This window comes from Melanaphis sacchari, unplaced genomic scaffold (assembly GCF_002803265.2).
Source record: "Melanaphis sacchari strain LSU unplaced genomic scaffold, SCAv2.0 Contig7_pilon_pilon, whole genome shotgun sequence".
NCBI lineage: Eukaryota > Metazoa > Arthropoda > Insecta > Hemiptera > Aphididae > Melanaphis > Melanaphis sacchari.
Window position 1 is genome coordinate 7,443,440 of NW_020271560.1, and position 19,464 is coordinate 7,462,903.

Consider the following 19,464-nt stretch of genomic DNA (forward strand, 5'->3'; position numbering starts at 1 on the left):
AATAAATTAATAATTAATTAATATCCATAATACAATAAATATTTTTAATTTTAATTTTATATTTTACAAAATAGTATACTAACTTTATAGTAAACTTATTGTGTTTTTATTATATTATTAAATATTTATTTTTTCATACTTGTTATTTAAGCTTAAATTGTAAATTTTAAAATATTTTATTTAACATTCTTATAAATTAAGAATGAACTAAATAATATGATGATTTATGGTATAATAAAACTACTATTTATATAATATAAGTTTTTTTTTTTGTATAATATTGTGCATTAATATTATCCTGTATGGCTATATACAGTGAACAGAATAAAAGATACATAGTTTAATTTTGGAATCTGGGTAAGACTTTAAGGTACACTTTAAGAAAAGTAAAAATGTGTTTATTAATAATAGTATTCCAATAAATACTTTTACAAAAATAATATTTTATTTTATAGAATTATTTGTTATATTTAAATAACTAACAGTTTTTGAAAGAAAAATTTTAAAAATACCTAATTAAAGTTCACTTACCTATAACATTTTATGAGATCATCTTTTTTAAAATCTCTTATAATCAAACGGAACTTTATATAATTAAAATTTTTTTCAAATAGGATGAGAAAACGATGACATTGATAGTTGATACAATCATATTTTAATACTATAGTAGAAGGTTCTGTAAATATACGTCATTGCAGTCGAATAATAAGAATGATGTATTTCTGTATGTTTAGTTGCGTCTAAAATGCCTTGTAATCAATTTTATTAAAAATTATAATATTATGATTTCCAGGGTTAGATCAGTTACTGGATTATGCCGATTATGAGTATTATGATTTATGATGTCTGTGTACTTACACATTTAAAAATAATAAAACGTCAAAACATATAACTTAAAATGAATGAATTTTTCTTTAATATCGTCATCGCCAAGCTTGAAAAATAACTTAATAATAGATTTTGTCATTTAATTAAGTAATCTCAACTTTATTATATTATTATTTATCAAAACTATAATGGTTTCTATTAGAATGTTTAGTAAAAGATATAATGTTAACATACATTTTGAAGTTTAATTCTAAGATATTTGGCCATCCAAAATACATAATTATTGAGAGTTGAGACTAATGATGTTATATTCAAAACGGGGACTTTGGTAATTCTTAATATTTTACTCGATTTTTATTCCTAAAAATTAAATAGTAATAAAAAAAAAAAAAAATGGGAATCTGAAGCTTTTTTAGACAGGAGAAAAAAATCAAAAGTATTCAATGTTTTTATAATATAATGAATATTCTGTTATCTTGAACAGTGCCGGCGTGACAAGAATGTACAGAGTCCTCGCAACTAGTTACCTGCGTTTTTTTTTATGAATTACTCAGTTTTGTACAACCCACATTTACTAATAATAATTAATTATCTATCAAGAATAAGAATTTATGATATTTTTAGTATAAACATTTTTATATTATATCATTTATACCTATGCGTAGAAATAAATAATATAAAAAAAAGTACAACTGTAAAATAATTTTTAGTATGTTTTGAAAATTGACTGGGTGCCTCGTAAATCCTAATACTGGCACTTATCTTGAAGAAGGATTAATATAGAAAATAGAAATGCTCCGCTGAAATTATATTTTATTTCCATCATAATGGAAATCTTTTGAATTTGTTTATTTATTTATTTGTATGTCAAAAGTGTAATCTATTGGGGAAGTCTGTAACAAACTCAGTACATCTATAATCTATTATTGACCTTTAGTTCTTTAAACTTGTTAGATGTTTACGGTTTATGTCCTATTTTAAAATATTTACTGACAAAGAATCGATTATTAAGAAGGCTTAAATTAAAGTATAGACAGAGTAGTTCACTAAGCGTACCATTCTATTTTTTTCTTCAATATTATAGAATCAGTGATGAGCTAATTAATATTTTTGAGGCAATTACCTCAAGTCTAAAATGATGGGGCGTGTGATGAATGTTACAAATTGAAAAATATTTAATAAAATATAACTATGTTTTTTTTTTTTTGCTGTATAAAAATCAATATTATTGGTAAGTGGGCTCTTTATTTTTTGTCTTGTCTCAAATTTAAAATTGTTTAGTTTGCCACTCTAATTGAAGTTTTTCAAAATCTGATTTTTGAATTTTTAAATTAATTTTAGCCATAAATATATTTTGATCTATTAGGTGGTTGTACCCGTGTAACCTCAAACATACAACCAATAACCAATTCTACAATGATAACCGTCTCCCAATGTTGATAAATAAATAACAAATGATAATAGTAAAGTAAATTTTTTTAATTTATTTTTTATTTGCTAATCATTAAACTAATTAAAAGTAATTGACACGGGTCATGCCTATTATATTTAGTGGCTGTTAAACCGATAAAGTATTGTTAAAGGCCTGGTTTTTATACGGCGAGTTCTCGGAATTGTAAATGTATATAATATATTCCATTTTGAAATACAAACAGATTGTGCATTGGGATTTCAACAGACAACACAGAAAATTAATAAAATAAAATATTTAAGATCAAAATATGTCAGCAGGACGGCCAATCAAGTGTGTAGTGGTTGGCGATGGTACCGTGGGCAAAACTTGTATGTTAATATCGTATACTACTGACAGCTTTCCAGGGGAATACGTACCTACTGTGTAAGTGTTAAACTATCAAATAATTAAAAACAATTGGCTAAGCAATATTATTAAGTATTGGTTGTCGTTCTATAGATTTGATAACTACTCTGCACCCATGGTGGTTGATAGTATTCCCGTCAGTCTTGGTTTATGGGATACGGCTGGTCAAGAAGATTATGATCGTCTAAGACCTCTTTCCTATCCACAGGTTAATATTTGTTATTTCACTTATTGTTTTCATTTTTGTTGTTTTCATTTTTTTTTTTCAGACGGATGTATTTTTGGTCTGCTTTAGTGTTGCTAGTCCATCTTCTTTTGAAAATGTGGTTTCCAAATGGTATCCTGAAATTAAGCATCACTGTCCAGATGCTCCTATGATTTTAGTTGGTACAAAAATAGATTTAAGAGAAGACAAAGAAACGTTAAATGTTTTATCTGAACAAGGACTGTCCCCAATCAAACGTGAACAAGGACAAAAGTTGGCCAATAAAATAAGAGCTGTAAAATATCTCGAATGTTCCGCATTGACTCAAAGAGGATTAAAACTGGTAAGTAAAATAATTTGTAGTTTCTGATGAAGTTAATTATTTTATGATATTAAAATTATTATTGTGAATCCTCAAGGTATTTGATGAAGCTGTAAGAGCTGTTTTACGACCAGTACCACTTAAGCACCAGCAAAGGAAATGCATTATAGCTTAGTATGATAGACTGAAGAAAGCAGCTATATTCCTACCTCTGTATAAAAATTTAAAAGGGTTGTTCAGACACTTCATTCTTAATTTTTTAATTTACGAATCATTTATTCAAATCTATTTGGCATTAATTCTATGTTAGCTTGAAATCCAAGACCAAAATCAGTGCCATTTAGTTAAATATTATTGTTTACCAAAGATATGTTTAAATGGTTAATTTTATACTTTTAAAAAAATAAGCATTTTACTTTTCCATTGCCACGCATGACTTTACATTTATTATAAACAGTACAAAATTAATAAAAGTCTTCCTCGGTTGACAATGTAGTGCCTTTTTTTATATTTTAAATTTATTCTCATTAATTATTATTTTATTCATTGCACTATTAACATTAGGCTTATTATAGATTTTTTTTTATCTATTATTTTGCTCAAAAATAATTTTTTGTAAAAATAAAGTACATGAATCTCTATTATTTAGTTATTTACATCTAGTCATGCAACATTTTTGTAATTAATGCAACAACAAATTGGCAGCTTAGATTAGAGGTTGTAAAAGATTTGACTGGTCAACATTATTGTCATAAATTCAATTAAAACAATTGTCATGTTTCATATTATAATTATTATAAATTGAATTTTTTAATTTAAATAAAATAAATTTGTGTTACTAAACGAATTACATTTTTTATTTTTTATTGTATAAGGTAAGCAAGTATACAATTTTATTATACATTTTTTATTTTCCTTGATATTTAACAAGAAGAGCTTTAAAAAATTAATCTATGATAGTTTAAGTTATAGTAATTGATAAGAAAAATAGCAAATTATTTTAATGTGTTAATTGTAACAATTTATTGTAGGTAAAATAAATTTTATGTCTAAAAAAAAAATGAGAAGTATGAAACATATATACCTAAAATGTAATTGCATAATACATATAAAATAATAATAATAACTATTTATCATTTTTATTAAAATATGTATCATATTAAGTAAGAAAAAAACTAATAAATTAATTTAAATATCTAAATGTTATAATTTTGATAATAACTCAATAGACGATTTTACTGATAGTGTACATATTTAATGAGCCAAATAGCTTAAACTAGTTAATAATTAAATCATGAAGATAATGAATAAAAACAGGACCAAATCGAGCTATTTGAGCCTACAGAAATTTCAAATTTTTATCACATGCCCAATCCTATCCCTTATTAAAATTAATTGTATGACTACTTCTTAGATAATGAGTATTCCACTCATTTATTATATTAAATTGTTCTAGTTTTTATTACCATATTTTTTTATGTACATATAAATATATTTATAACCATGTGGATCCATTTTGGGACAGTAAAAAAAACTAACAATGCTTTAATTTTCAACTTTAGAGGGCGATTTTTGGTACTAAGTAATATTTAGTTGGTTTTCTATTAGATTTTATGTATTTTTGCCGTTAGTTGTTTTTCTATTCTATTATACTTTCGTGTTTAATTTTTAAGTAGAATATATAATTCATAAGGTATATTATTTTGATTTTATTTATAATGTATACCTTATTTAGTCTTACTATGAACTCAAATTCTGAGTAGCTCACTGGTTCAATCCAGGACTGAATAGATATTATACATGTGGTACAGTCAACTTAAAACATAGACTATAAAATTCTAGCATATTTTGTAATCATATTGTATTCAAGACAAATAAAATTATAAAACTAAAATAGTTGTATATAATTGGTGTACTAGAGTATATAAATATAATTTCATATAATATTCATTATTGATTAGTCATCATAGACTAACAATATTATTATATTACATGAAAATTATACAAATTAAGTAAAATGTCCATACAAAATTTTATTATAACAATACAATAAAATACAAATAAATATAGACGTATAATTATCTAAGATAGAAATATCATTGAACATGACTATTTTAATGGTATACCATTTTACTTAATCATTTACTGACATCCGTCTGATATTGTTCTTGCAAGTACTCAGCAATAGAAAGAAAGATTATAGTTATTTATCCCCAGTGCTCGAATTGATAAATTAAAAGAATGGTAACTCAAATAGAAATTATATGAACAGCATTCCAATTGAACATTTATTTAACATTAACCCTTGGGAGCTTTGCCCTCATACTTTCTTAATTACTACAATCATATTTTAAATTAAATAAATTCTAATGTATATTATTTTTGACTAAATGCTAATATGTTTACACTTATAATCACTTTAAACTTTTAATTTATTTCTTAGTTGTATTAAATAGAAAAAAACCATTATAGGTAAGAAATTTAATTGTAAAACATGGTACAATATACAAAAAAAAATAAATATATCGTTGTCATTTATATTTTATATTTCTCAATTACGTATCTGTGTGTTCTTTTAGGAAAATTTAGTATGAGAATGCTAATTAATATCAAAAGCTAGTTTAAAAGCTGAGTTCCCATGTGTCCCTCCTAATTTGAGCACTGCTTACTCTATCATAAATTAGCAATACTCGACAATAGTTTATCATTGCACATAAGTAGGTACCACTGGTACTAGATTTTAAAAATCATACTTAGGTATTATGTTTGGATTTAAAATAATCTATAAAATAAATGTATATTATTTATTCTCATGTTATTGTTTTTTTTTTTTTTTTGGTTTAAGTTGATATGTTTATAAAGTTTAAAATACTAATGGGCAACTGCAAACTACATTTTGATCTCCATATTTGCTGTCGATACGGCTAACACTTGGCCAAACTTTTTGCTCTTGTCCCTAATGAACAAATATTAGGTAGGTAGACATTATATTATAATTTATAATACAGATTTTAAATTTTTAATACCATTGGATAAGCTGCTAATTTTCTAGAATATGGTCTATTCCATTCGTCACTACAAATTTGTTTCAATGTATGTGGTGCCAATTTTAACACATTTTGTTCTCGATCAGCTATACCATTCTCTATTTGTCTTATTTCTTCTCTTATGCCTTATGTTTAAATTATAAAAACAAAAACATTTTTAATTTTTAATAAATTATTAAATAAATTAATGTACTTACTAATTAAAGCATTACAAAATCTATCTAATTCCTTTTTACTTTCAGATTCTGTAGGTTCTATCATCAATGTACCAGCAACTGGCCAAGACATAGTAGGAGCATGAAATCCTAAAAAAAAACAATCTATTATATTTATTCATATATAAATAATATATACATACCGTAATCAATTAATCGCTTAGCAATATCGGTAGCTTCAATATTTGCAGTCTTTTTAAATTCTCTCGTGTCTACTATAAATTCATGAGCTACTAATCCACGTTTAGTACCAACAAACAATGTTTTGTAGTGACTACTTAATTTTTTACTCATATAATTTGCATTTAATATAGCTACTTGAGTTGCTTTCTTGAGTCCTTGTGAGCCCATTAACTATAAATGAATTTTTATTAATAATTGATTTTTAATAAAAGTAAAATATAAATTACTTTTATATATGCCCAGGAAATGGGTATGATAGAAGCTGATCCATACGGAGCAGCACTAACAGTACCCAAACTAAGTTCATTACCACTGTGGATAACTGGGTGAGTTGGTAAATATGGAGCCAAGTGTGATTTACTAACAATAAATATTATATTATATTATAAATATATATAAACTAAATACTATCAGTAAATCACTTAAATCCTTACACAACTATTGGTCCCATCCCAGGACCTCCGCCGCCATGAGGTATACAAAATGTCTTATGTAAATTTAAATGAGATACATCAGCTCCAATATCACCAGGTCGACACAATCCAACTTGTGCATTCATGTTAGCTCCATCCAAGTAAACCTTAATTTTGAAGTATGAGTAAAATGTTATATATTATTTGACATAAAATAATTGTATTTTTATTACTTGTCCACCATTTGAATGTATCATTTCACATATATCCATAACAGATTCTTCAAATACTCCATTAGTAGATGGATATGTTATCATTATACATGATAATTGATTTTTATATTTATTAACCTACATAAATAATTAAAAAAAATAGAACAAATGTCGATTGTTAAATTTAATGAAACAAAAAAAATAAATAAACACCAATCTAGTAGGTATACTATTATAATCGAATTTCTAATGGTATAAAATACTTAGGTACCTAAGTATAAGTTAAATAATATAGGTACCTAATAAATATAATAGTTACAGTTCATAAAGCATATTCATGTAAGGTAAGTAGGCACTTATACCTTATCTTTGAGATGTTGTAGATCAATGCAACCATCTTTGGACACATTCACCAACTGAATATCCATTCCAGCCATTTGAGCTGATGCTGGATTAGTACCGTGTGCTGACGTGGGAATTAAACACACTTTTCTATCTTCATCCCCGCGATGTTGATGATATTTCATAATGGCACATAGACCGGCGAATTCTCCTTGAGAGCCGCTAATAGTGTGTATCATGATTCATAGGCTTATACAATTATTTAAAATATTTTTATTAAATGCATGCAGGTATACCTATTGGGCTGAAAAGATATTTTGTCATAGCCGGTTAGTTGACAGAGATCGTATTCTAATTCTTGTAAGATTTGATGATATCCTGGAACTTGTTCAGGTGGTACGAATGGATGAATATTAATAAATCCAGGTTCTGAAAGCGGTAATAGTTCGACGGTAGCATTCAATTTCATTGTGCACGATCCCTAAAAAAATAAAATAAAATAAATATTTTTATATTTTTCAACCGATAATTCGACTCACTAATGGAATCATAGAGTGGACAAGTGAAACGTCTTTATTTTCTAATTGTTTCATGTACCGAACAATTTGTGTTTCTGATTGATGATTGTTAAATACTGGATGTTGTAAATACTGTGATGTCCTCTTAAATATTGTTTTACTTACACTTTTTTCTAAAATGTCATCATTACATATTATCTAAAATCAATTGTTTTTAACAGATTATTGAATCATCTATAACATGGCTACTTAACATATACCTACATTAATATGAAAACATATTGCAAAAGTATACTTACATTATTTTTATTATTTTCGCATCCAAAAATCCACAGTAAGTCGTTTATGTCTTCGGATGTTACTGTCTCATCTAGCGATATGCCAATCTATTATATAAAAAATAACGAATTAAAATAAAATGTGTAGAATTTGCAAAAACTATAATAAAATGTAATAAGTATATTCACAGATTGGTCGTCGAAAAACCTCAAATTGATCATTTTTTCTCTACACCTGTCGATTATTTCCTTTTGAGGAATCGTGGTATTCAAGTGCAAAGTATCAAAAAAACTGGCATTGCCAGTATTACATCCAGGTATTTTGTCAAGCGCTGTTTTAAGTATCACGGTACTGTTGTGTACTCTCTGGGCAATATTTCTCAGTCCTACCGGACCGTGATAAATTGCGTACATAGCTACTACATTTGCTAGCAGAGCTTGAGCAGTACAAATATTGCTAGTCGCCCGTTCACGACGTATATGTTGTTCACGGGTTTGTAATGTCAATCTGTACGCCTTGTCTCCATCTGCATCTCTGTACAAATAATGTAAAATAGTAATTAAAATATCTATATAATATATTATAGGTAATAGTATAAAATAGGCTTAAAGTGGTTTCAATCTAGAGAACTAGAAATAACTTGGAAAACATTTTAAAATTGGCATAAGTTAGGTGCGACCCAGAACTGTCAATTTTTTTTGAAAAAATTAGTTTGGGACAGTACAGTCTACTACTTGGGAGACAACAACGAGAGGCTAAATGAAAAACTTAAATTTCGTTGATTGTAATTAATATTTACATTAAGTAGCTTAAATAAGTAACTGAATTAATTTGGAAAGAAATTTAAATGACACAACTTTCACAAAATTAAATTGTATCGATTGTACACTTGTTTTAACAAAGCATCTCTCTTAAAAATGCTTATTTTCCTTTTGTTTTTTTTGTATGATGTGCCACATGTGTGGTTAAAATACGAAGTGAAAAATAAATTTTACTCAAAATATGTCAATTTGTAAATATAATTTTTAATAAAATAAGAATATAAGGGTGAGCACGGAATATTACGATGACCACCTGTTGTAACCACGAATTCATTCAATTAAATTATTATCAAATTACTATGTGGAGCATAGTGTTTAGTTTAAACCAGGGATCGGCAACGTTTTTGGTGTCAAGGGCCAATAATTAATAAAACAAATTTTCATGGACCATATCTATCCCTTATTTTATTTACATTTTAGATACAGTTTAAATTTTAAACAAAATTTAACTTAATTTATTTAAGTTCATCACTGTTTGATACTTATATTAATTTAATGTTGTATTTATTAACAAAGTTGGGTTATTAACTAACATAGTGTGATATTCCATATTTTTATACCAATTATAATTTGTAATGTGGGCCGCGTAAAATTGCTAAACGGACCACAGATTGCCGACCCCTCGTTTAGACGATCAAATACATTTGGATCCAACTCGAATTTTCCCACAATTAAGTACTTATGTATTATTACCATTTATAAACTATTATAATAAATTACCAATTTGTCGATTTATTATAATTGTAGAATGGATAAATGGTATGGATATATAGTGATGAATCTATGCGTGAGAGAATGGACAAAAGGAAGAGCATTTCTTCTTAATTATATTTTATATTATGATTATTGATAATTCATCATTTTTAATTACGTTAAAGTCAAGTAAATTTATCAAGTTATTCTGTAAGCACCTTAAATAGACTATGATACAAAACAATTGTAAATAAATATGTAACTACTACAATAAAATATAGTATGAGGTACTGGCCATACTATATTAGTATAGTAACAATTGTAATAATTAATTTTACGAGGATTTAACCAGTTCTCCTCCAAAAAAGATCTGAATGCATCATTTAATTAATATAAACTTATATATATATATATATATATATATTGAGTAATAACTATAAAAAAATATGTTCGCAACGGTTAATAATTACGTATTAACGTCTGTAAGCTGATCATAAGTTGAAGGTAGATAGAACATAGAAAGTTATAAACTATAAGTTCAATATTATAACATATGATTAAAAATTAAAATGCTATTAATTTATATGTATATTTACAACCTACATAATATAGAGGTAGAGTAAATGGACATATAACTGGTGTTACCTACCTCGTAACACCCACCATCCTCCCCGGTATTAGTCGCATCAGAGGTTTCTTACATGCAATAAATGCGGCGTGTGGACCTCCGTATCCGAGTGGAGTGCCGAGTCTTTGACTACTTCCGACCACAATGTCCACGCCGTATTCACCGGGAGCTTTGATCAGAGTAAGCGATAACAAGTCCGTGGCACATACGACTAAAGTCTGTGATATAAGTGATTATAGAGCTGACGGTATATATGCAATTTATCTACTAGTATTCCGCGTTAGTGGTTATATATCAGTTAGTTAAGGTGTACCGGTAAGTCGGTATTAGACGGTATAACTATCGTCACAATAGTATTAACTTAAGTCGAGTTTCCACTATACTCCGTTTATTAACGTGTAAAGTTCAACTTCATATTTTTTGTGTTTTTTTTTAGTAAATATGTGTACTAGAAACCCAGATTTATACAGCAATAAGTACTGTCTATACTCAATAAATACCAAAAATCGGCAATTATCAGTAAATACTTAATATTGACATATTAAAACTTAATACTAAATAAATCTATGCATAATGCTAATAGAGGTTGTTTTTAAAATGATTGGTATTTTCAATTTAACGAAACGAATAAACGATATCAAATACTACTGTCACGTTGTTCGCCAGGTTTAGATATTACCCTCCATCATTAGGTATTTATGCAATTAAAAAAAAATCTCCTACACATAATTAAAATTAAGACTTGTGCGCAAAGTTGTGGAAAAACACCTGATAATATTAAAATTATGTGATATTAATATTAATTTAATAATATGTTAATCTAATTAGTAGCGCCGAGCCTATACATGAACTGAAGCAATCGCTTCATATAATAAAGAGGGTGGGTGGTTTTATTTATATGTGTTTTTGTTTTTACATTACATAATACCTATACTAAATAATTAAATAAATAACTAAATTTATTAGTTATTAGAAGTAGACAACATCCCTCAGTGGTGGGTGGGTAGGTGTGTAAATATTTTGATTTTGCTTTACATAAATTTATATGACTCGACGCAATTGAATCTAACCTTAGGGAAAACATGTGATTTAGTGGCCAATAGAGTAAAGTGTAGTACAATATATTAAACATTGTATTATATTATGTATTTAACATAATCTAGTTTCTAGTTTTCGATATCAAATAGTTAATTGAATAAAATCATATTTTAACATGGTCAATGAAAAATTTCTCTCTTGAACTTTTTTAACAGATTTATTTTTCTTAATTATTCAGAAGTTTTAAAATTAAAATTTAATTTATAGTAGTACCCTATGTATTATTATATTGGTATTGAAAACGAACCTCGTTGTTGTGAGCCTTATGCACGACATCACTGTAATCAAATAAATTACCATATGTGTCTGGATACTGTAATAACACACCGCTGTACGATTTGAAATCGTTTACTTGTTTCGGATCACCAGAACAAACTTCAATGCCAAGGGCAGAGGCTCTAGTTTGTACAACCGATAATGTCTGGGGGTGTACATTGTCTGCAATGAACCAGCGTTTGCGTTTGTTATGCCGGAACGTCATCGTCAGTGCTTCGGACGCCGACGTAGCTTCGTCTAACAGAGACGCATTGGCTACGTCCATACACGTAAGGTCGACAACCAATGTCTGAAAATTTAATAGACTCTCTAGTCGACCTTGACCGATTTCCTCTTGGTAAGGAGTATAAGGTGTCAACCTGCATTGTACAATAAATTTATTTTATAAAGTATTAAAGTAATTTTAATTTCTACATATTGTTAATAGTAACGTTTGTAGTATAATTATTAAAGTATCTAACTAAAAGGAAAGGGCGGATGAAGCAAATGTATTAAAGTACACCTAACCTAACTATGATTGTCAAATTACAAAATAGATTTATATTTTTATTGTATATTTTTTGTTTTTAATTATAGATTTAATTTTTCTGATAGAGTTTGCAGCATGTAGGTAAAGTTTAATACATATTTAAAAAAAACCTTATAACTTCTATAGAAGTGTCATATTACATAAGGTACCTATAATGTAAATATTTCAGGGTACAAATAAAGATAGTAACTAGTAAGCACAAATATATAATATATATAAAATCAGAGTAGTGAAAACAGAATATTTAAATAATTTAGCATACCATCCAGGATTTTCTAGCATGTTTCTTACGATAACATGAGGCGTATGGCAGTTGTAGTAACCCATCCCAATGAAACTTCTCCATTTTTGATTTTTACTTGCAATCGATTTTATCAAAGTGGCTAGAGATTGCTCGTCTGTAAAATATATTTATTTAGTAGCATATAGATTTATTCCAATGTTTTTTTATAAAGGTAATATTATAATAGTTAAATATAATAAAATATACAATATTTAAACGATAGGTATATGCAGTTGAAGTATCGAACGGGACATTTGTTACAACTGAACAGGCCAAAATGCAAAAGTATTAATTCTTTCTAAAATTACTGTTTTCATTCAAAAGCTATAGCTCTGATAGTAGGTATTCGATATTTTCCACTTTTCGATTACACATTATGATTTAACAGTCGTGTTTGTTATTATAATTTATTCAACCAATCAACAAAATCTTCAATGACGTCACTGAAGTAGGTACTAGATAGGTATAATTAATAAGTTCACGTTTGTTTTAGTCTAAAATTTATCAATACATGTAAGATAAGAATCGTATTATGTATTAAAACTAAGTTGAAAACAGCTTGCCAATGAATCGAGTGATTTTTTTTCAAATAAATGAACTGGTCAAAACTTTGCCCCCTCTTACAACTGAATTGATGCTACTATTTGTTAGCCTATTCTTTGAAGAATATTGTATAATGGATTTATATTGCTATAAGTTATTTAGTAGGTTAAACTTATTTTTTCTAAATCTTTTTATAATACATACATAATATGATTTAAAAAATAGGAATAGTTTTGAGTCATTTTGAGTTAAATATTAATAAACATTTGAAAATTTCTATTTTTTTTTTTTTTAATGGCAATAAAAAATTATTTGTTTGTTAAAATTCTTAAAAAATCAATACAAGATTCTTCATAAGTTTTTTATTAACCAATTTTAAAATATTTTTAATTTATAGACTCAATAATTTTTTATCAGCGTTTAAACTTAGAATTTCATCATGCGTAAAGTCACAAACACTTTCTAATAATTTTGCAGTTATAAATACATACATCTTTTATTTTTATGTTTAAATAGGAGTTTATTTATAAATATTCAACCCTTTAGAAAAAAATTTACCGGAAAGTAGAATTAATATTTATAAAGTCCACCGTGGATAGTCATTATGCACGCATGTACTCCACCGTTTCTACATTTAATTGTTTTTTAAATTAAAATAAAATAAAGAAATTAATTTTGTCTTAGTTATTAAGTTAAGAGAAATAAGAATTTCTACTTTTAACCGTAAAAAATAGTACTAGATTTGATTTTCCGCCAGGAATCACCCTTAAAGTTGATCTTTTAAGCATTTTTACTTCCTCAAAAAGTAAAGATAGACATAAAAAAAATATAGATCATTTTAAAATTAATAGATTCATCATTCTGCTCAAAATCAAAGATAATAATAATAAATATATTACCTATATTAAAATTAAATAATGTACAAATGCGTACAATATAATGACCTATATATATATATATATATATATAATAATATTATGTATTAGTTTACTTTGTATTCAGGTCATTATTTTTTTATATGTAATAATATATTGGTATATTGCTGAGTAAATTATATTACAAACACAAACTATTTTAGTTTATATTTTATACATTCCATTTAATATATTATGTAAATATGAATGCATTAATATAAGCTCATTATTTCATTAACAAAATTTGTAATTCCTGCATAAACAAGAGGTTATCAATTATTTAATATAACACATAACATACCTATTATAACTGACGATTTTAAATTAGGCGTCTTCGGAAGATAAACACTATCTGGGATCACGGCCTCGCTCAAGTCTTCTAAACTCTGAAAATACCAATTTATGGTCCATGTGAGTTTAACAATTTTATTTTCAAGATTGGTATATGATAAAAATTCTACTCATACCTATTCAAGGTAAAATAATAAAATAGAATAGGTAAAAATGATTATTTTAATCAAATCTAAATCTTAGATTAATGTAATCGAATTATCATAACTACATAATAACTATAATCTATATATAACTAACAGCTATACTTTATTTATATGTACGTAGTAGTTGACGAATATACGCATTTAGTATATACATGGAACAGCTTAACAGCAGTGTTTAGAGTAGTTCTTATATGACGTTATTTACATTCTTTGATAATTTTAGAATTATTCGTTTTTATTTCATCTTACAATTAAATAATTATTAACTTAAAAACTTAGTTAAATAATTATGGTATTAAAAATGTTGATTCTGCATAATTAAACACGTGATTATTGTTTAATTAATTATTACATATTGTATCATTTTAAGTAGTTAAATTGTCCATAAATAAATTTGTCTTTAAAGAGATCATTATGTAAACATAAGTAGTGAATTGATCCGTTTAACATATTTTATACACATGAATTAAAGTACTATTTATAAGATAATAACAAAAATTACTCCAAATATAAAATAAGACGATTGAAACTATTGTTTACATATGCTTCAAATAAGTACTTATTATTATTTTTATTTTTAATAGTAAAATATACCTAATTCTTAACAGGTAGCTCACCCTAGGTGTTTTCTAAAAATAATCTTAAGTGCTATGATTTACTATACAATGAATTAATAAAAAAATGAAAGTACAGAATTAACTCATCACAATAACTTAAGTCCAGTATCCATCATTATATCTAATAGTTGAATATTTTTACTATACATTTCTATTTTTATTCAAAACATATTAGTGAAATCAATTATAATCAATAATCATAATAAAACAAAATTGAATAATCTACTTAAAAATTTAAATTAACAATTTAAAATTACTTCTAGTTTATATCTCACGCATGATTAAATATATATTGGTAAGTATATTATATAAATATCAAAAAAAAAAAAAAAATAATAAAAATTAAATTCTGATTCATCATTTTTAAATATCATAATAAACCTATTATTTACTCAACATGTTTTAAAAACATTTTAAAATTGTACTCATACATTATATAATACAATAGGTAATCTGTTATGTGGTTGACCATCGATCAATCTCATAATTACGTAAAATGTTTAAAATATTGTCTAAAGTTTTTTTTTTTGCACTTATAAATTGTAGATAATATTTAAAATATAACATTAAAAGTAAAAGTGATAAGTATTTTTTTAGTATAATTGTGTATGTGTTTAAGCTTAAAAATTAGGGAAAAAAAGTACGCACGGTAGAAATATTAAGCATGATACCTTTTAAAAAAGGAAAGTTTTCTAATGCAAATATACACCTATCTATTATAATACCAATTACCTTATTTTAATATTTAAAGAAATTCATTTCGAAAGATAAACTATTTATTCGATTATTATATAAATATCGTAGGCCATATGGAAAATAAATATTTTTACAAAAAGAATAGATTTTTTGCAATAGGGTAGCCCGTTCGGCAAACTAATTATTTGTCTAAACAGCCGGCTGTTTTTCAGACTTATTGAAGATAGAATAACACTACTCAGCAGTTCGGTCTTTTAAAAACCATAATTATTATACCTATAGTAATTTTATCGTTATTTATTACTTTTACATAAAAAAAAAAACAAAAAAATGTAATATGTAAACTATATAATTACTTATTATATTTATAAAGTAATTCTTTCTTTTTTTTTTTTTTTGTTAGTTATTTAAGAAATTATGGCATTAGTAATATGCTTTAAAAATAAATAAATAAAAATAGTCATAAAACAGTCAAAAACTGTACAATAATATAAAATATTCAACTTCACTGAATAAGTATAACAGGTACAGGTTTATAAAATTATACATTTATATCATTATACTTATTATATACTTATGAATTACGGTACGATATTATAAGATACAAAATATTACGTAAATTATTATTTTTTTTAAATGGTAAAAAAATGTAAAAATAGTCAATAAATAGTTCATAATTTAACGTAATCAAGTAATTACTAAGCTATAATAACATTCAAGCACACAACACAAAAAAAAAAATTATTTTTTAAATTTAAAACTAAAAGATTTTCAATTTTATTTTAGACTTTTTATGGGAATTAGAAACGCACCTGATATCCCAGTTCTTTTAGCATCTGTTTTTGATCGGAGTCATTGGGTCCGATGTGTCGTTGAATAAAAGATTCACGACCAAACACGGAATTCGATGCATTTAACGAGTAAAAACGTTGCGTCCTGCGCAAACAATTTAAACGGCGAAACATGACTGACCACTGTTTCCTAACGCAATAATATTATCATCATCACTCATCTATTCATCATCATATTTAATCAACAGCGAATCAACTTGTTACTATTTGTACACTTATACAATGCATATAGTATTATTATTTATTTGTAACGACTAATCATAATTGCTTGTTTAAATTTACTATCCAATGATAAAATTATAAATAATAACGAAAATGACTACATTTATATACATAAAATATTATATAATACGGTTACGACCTATAATATAATTATTTGAAACATCGAGGTAGGTATGTCTATTATTTGTTATAAATAAATTTCACTAATTTTTTAATGATTTAATTTAAAATTGCATTTTAATAATTATTGAATTATACACGGCAATTTAAAGGCAAATCATTATTATAGTTATCTCTAGAGGTCGGAATAATATTCTTTTGCATATTTTATTTGAGTCTATGCAATCAAATTTTAGTTTGAAATCTATAAAAACTATGAATCATATAATTCAATGGAAAAAATGTTGTTTGCACATTCAAGAATATTTTAAGATAGAAATATATTTTGTATAAAAAATAATATTAGAGAATATTAAATATATCGATTAATTTTATAGAATTCGGATATTTTGTATTGTAGGGACGAAAATTATTAATAATATCAAATACATTTTTAGTCCGTTATTAAGATAACTATAAATGGAATAACAATATGGAATGAGTTAATAAAATGTTAAGTTAACATTTTTTTAAAGCTAAATTGTTACCTACTTACCTATAATTGCTTAGATATTTAAATAAAAAATATATATATATTTCAGTAAACATATAGTATTGTATCATAATTAGATAATGACTTTTATATATCAATTAGATTGTATTTTTTTTAAATATAAAAGCATATTTTGAATTTAGGAGAATATATTACTGTAAAAGCATATTTTTTGCATATTTAACTACAATTTTTAAAGAATATTATTAATTTTTTAGAGGAATATTAGTATCTTATTTTAGCTATTTTAAGAGAATATTATTCGACCTCTAGTAATCACTTACCGTTTAATTAATATAAACAATATAGTTCTTATGACAGAGAACTTAATTTAAAACACGATTAAATATATCGGTATATGTAGGTAGTTACAAGAAAATGTATAGTCTAAATAGAGTTATTCTCAGTAAAATCTTAAGCGGCTATCCCCAACGGTTCAAACTACTATTACAATTTACGTCTAATATTATGTTATTATTATATGATTAAGAATCTATACAAAACAGCTAAATACCTATTTGTATAAAAGAAAAAGGCGAAACCAATATGAATAACCATTTTTAAACATAGGTACATTAAACCAACAAAATATAATACATACCTAAATCTATTAAAATGTAGCCACTTGACTTGAGCTTAGTGTTTATAATATATATCTATTCATTAATAATAAAACATAAATTACAATTTTATTTAGATAATAGAAATAGTAACGGAAGAATTAACAATAAAAACTAGCGTTTTTAAAACGTTACAAGGTTTGGGGATACATAATTCATATTTAACTAAAACTTAATATATTATCAAACAAATTAGTAAGTAAATCCTATAAATTCAGTGGTGTGTTTGAGGGTTTACTTGGGTATGCGGGAAGTTACCCGTTTCTGCCAAAAGTGCCTTTTCCGCCAATTTACTTTTTCATCAAATAAAAAAATTAAATTGTCTACTAAGCAGTCTGAATATTTACCGTCTTGATCATCTGTAGGACGATTAGCCATAAAGTTGTCAATAAAACATTCAAAAACTTCACATGGGTTTAAGAAAATCAAGCTAAAAGTATGGCGTAACCATTTACCCACTTCTGAGATTGGTCCCGATAGGCAGTGGATAGCCCTAATTTTTGAATTTAACGATACCACGCTTGGGTGAGGTGAAACCTACAACCAATGATTTGTGTATGAGATTAAATTTCATACATGGCATTTATTATAGATTTTTCGAAATCTGTTGTAATATACTGTTGTAATAATTGCACACCTAGTGTAGAAGATTTGTTAACAATTAATCGAAATGCATGTGCATATATTACAGTAATTTTAATGAACATGAATTTACGCTTTTGACCTATCGCAAAAAATCAACGATTTGCGCTTCTGAGTTTCACTTGGTATGAACGTATGAAGTATATGATAACATTGATAACCTAAGCCGTGTGTATAATAAGAAAGAATAAAAGAAATTGGATGAATTATAAAAGGCAGAAAAGCGCTTATAGATGGTCAATACATATAGTAATAACAATTATTATTACATGAATATATAGCCATTGAACATTTCATGAATCAATATATTAGTAGGCTTTAATTTTGTAGACAAAATTAAGAATATTGAATTTTTTATTCCCGAAAGATAAAATAGTAATATATTTTATACTATTGTTATAATATATATTTTTTCAAAACTAAAACTTTAAATGTATTTAAATAAAAATATATCATGCATATTTTTAATATTATTTAATGCTTTAAGACCAATTAATAG

General features: G+C 25.8%; 2 protein-coding genes across 2 annotated transcripts; one reads left to right on the top strand and one right to left on the bottom strand.

The window, feature by feature from the left end:
- The first annotated feature begins 2,281 nt into the window (after positions 1–2,281).
- On the top strand, positions 2,282–3,741 carry LOC112601673 (ras-related C3 botulinum toxin substrate 1). Its single transcript, XM_025349406.1, has 4 exons — positions 2,282–2,665; positions 2,741–2,855; positions 2,917–3,195; positions 3,272–3,741. The coding sequence occupies exons 1-4, from the start codon at positions 2,550–2,552 to the stop codon at positions 3,347–3,349; spliced, it is 588 nt and encodes a 195-aa protein (XP_025205191.1). The 5' UTR covers positions 2,282–2,549; the 3' UTR covers positions 3,350–3,741.
- Positions 3,742–5,187: 1,446 nt separating this feature from the next.
- LOC112601674 (glycine dehydrogenase (decarboxylating), mitochondrial) lies at positions 5,188–16,978 on the bottom strand. The gene is made up of 17 exons (XM_025349407.1): positions 16,791–16,978; positions 14,470–14,554; positions 12,691–12,826; positions 11,871–12,258; positions 10,547–10,743; positions 8,572–8,917; positions 8,404–8,490; positions 8,126–8,302; positions 7,883–8,067; positions 7,607–7,808; positions 7,266–7,382; positions 7,054–7,199; positions 6,847–6,979; positions 6,580–6,790; positions 6,419–6,526; positions 6,201–6,346; positions 5,188–6,130 (listed from the first exon to the last, which is right to left on the bottom strand). Exons 1-17 carry the CDS (start codon positions 16,941–16,943, stop codon positions 6,038–6,040), a joined length of 2,910 nt encoding a protein of 969 aa, XP_025205192.1. The 5' UTR covers positions 16,944–16,978; the 3' UTR covers positions 5,188–6,037.
- Between the last annotated feature and the right edge of the window lie 2,486 nt (positions 16,979–19,464).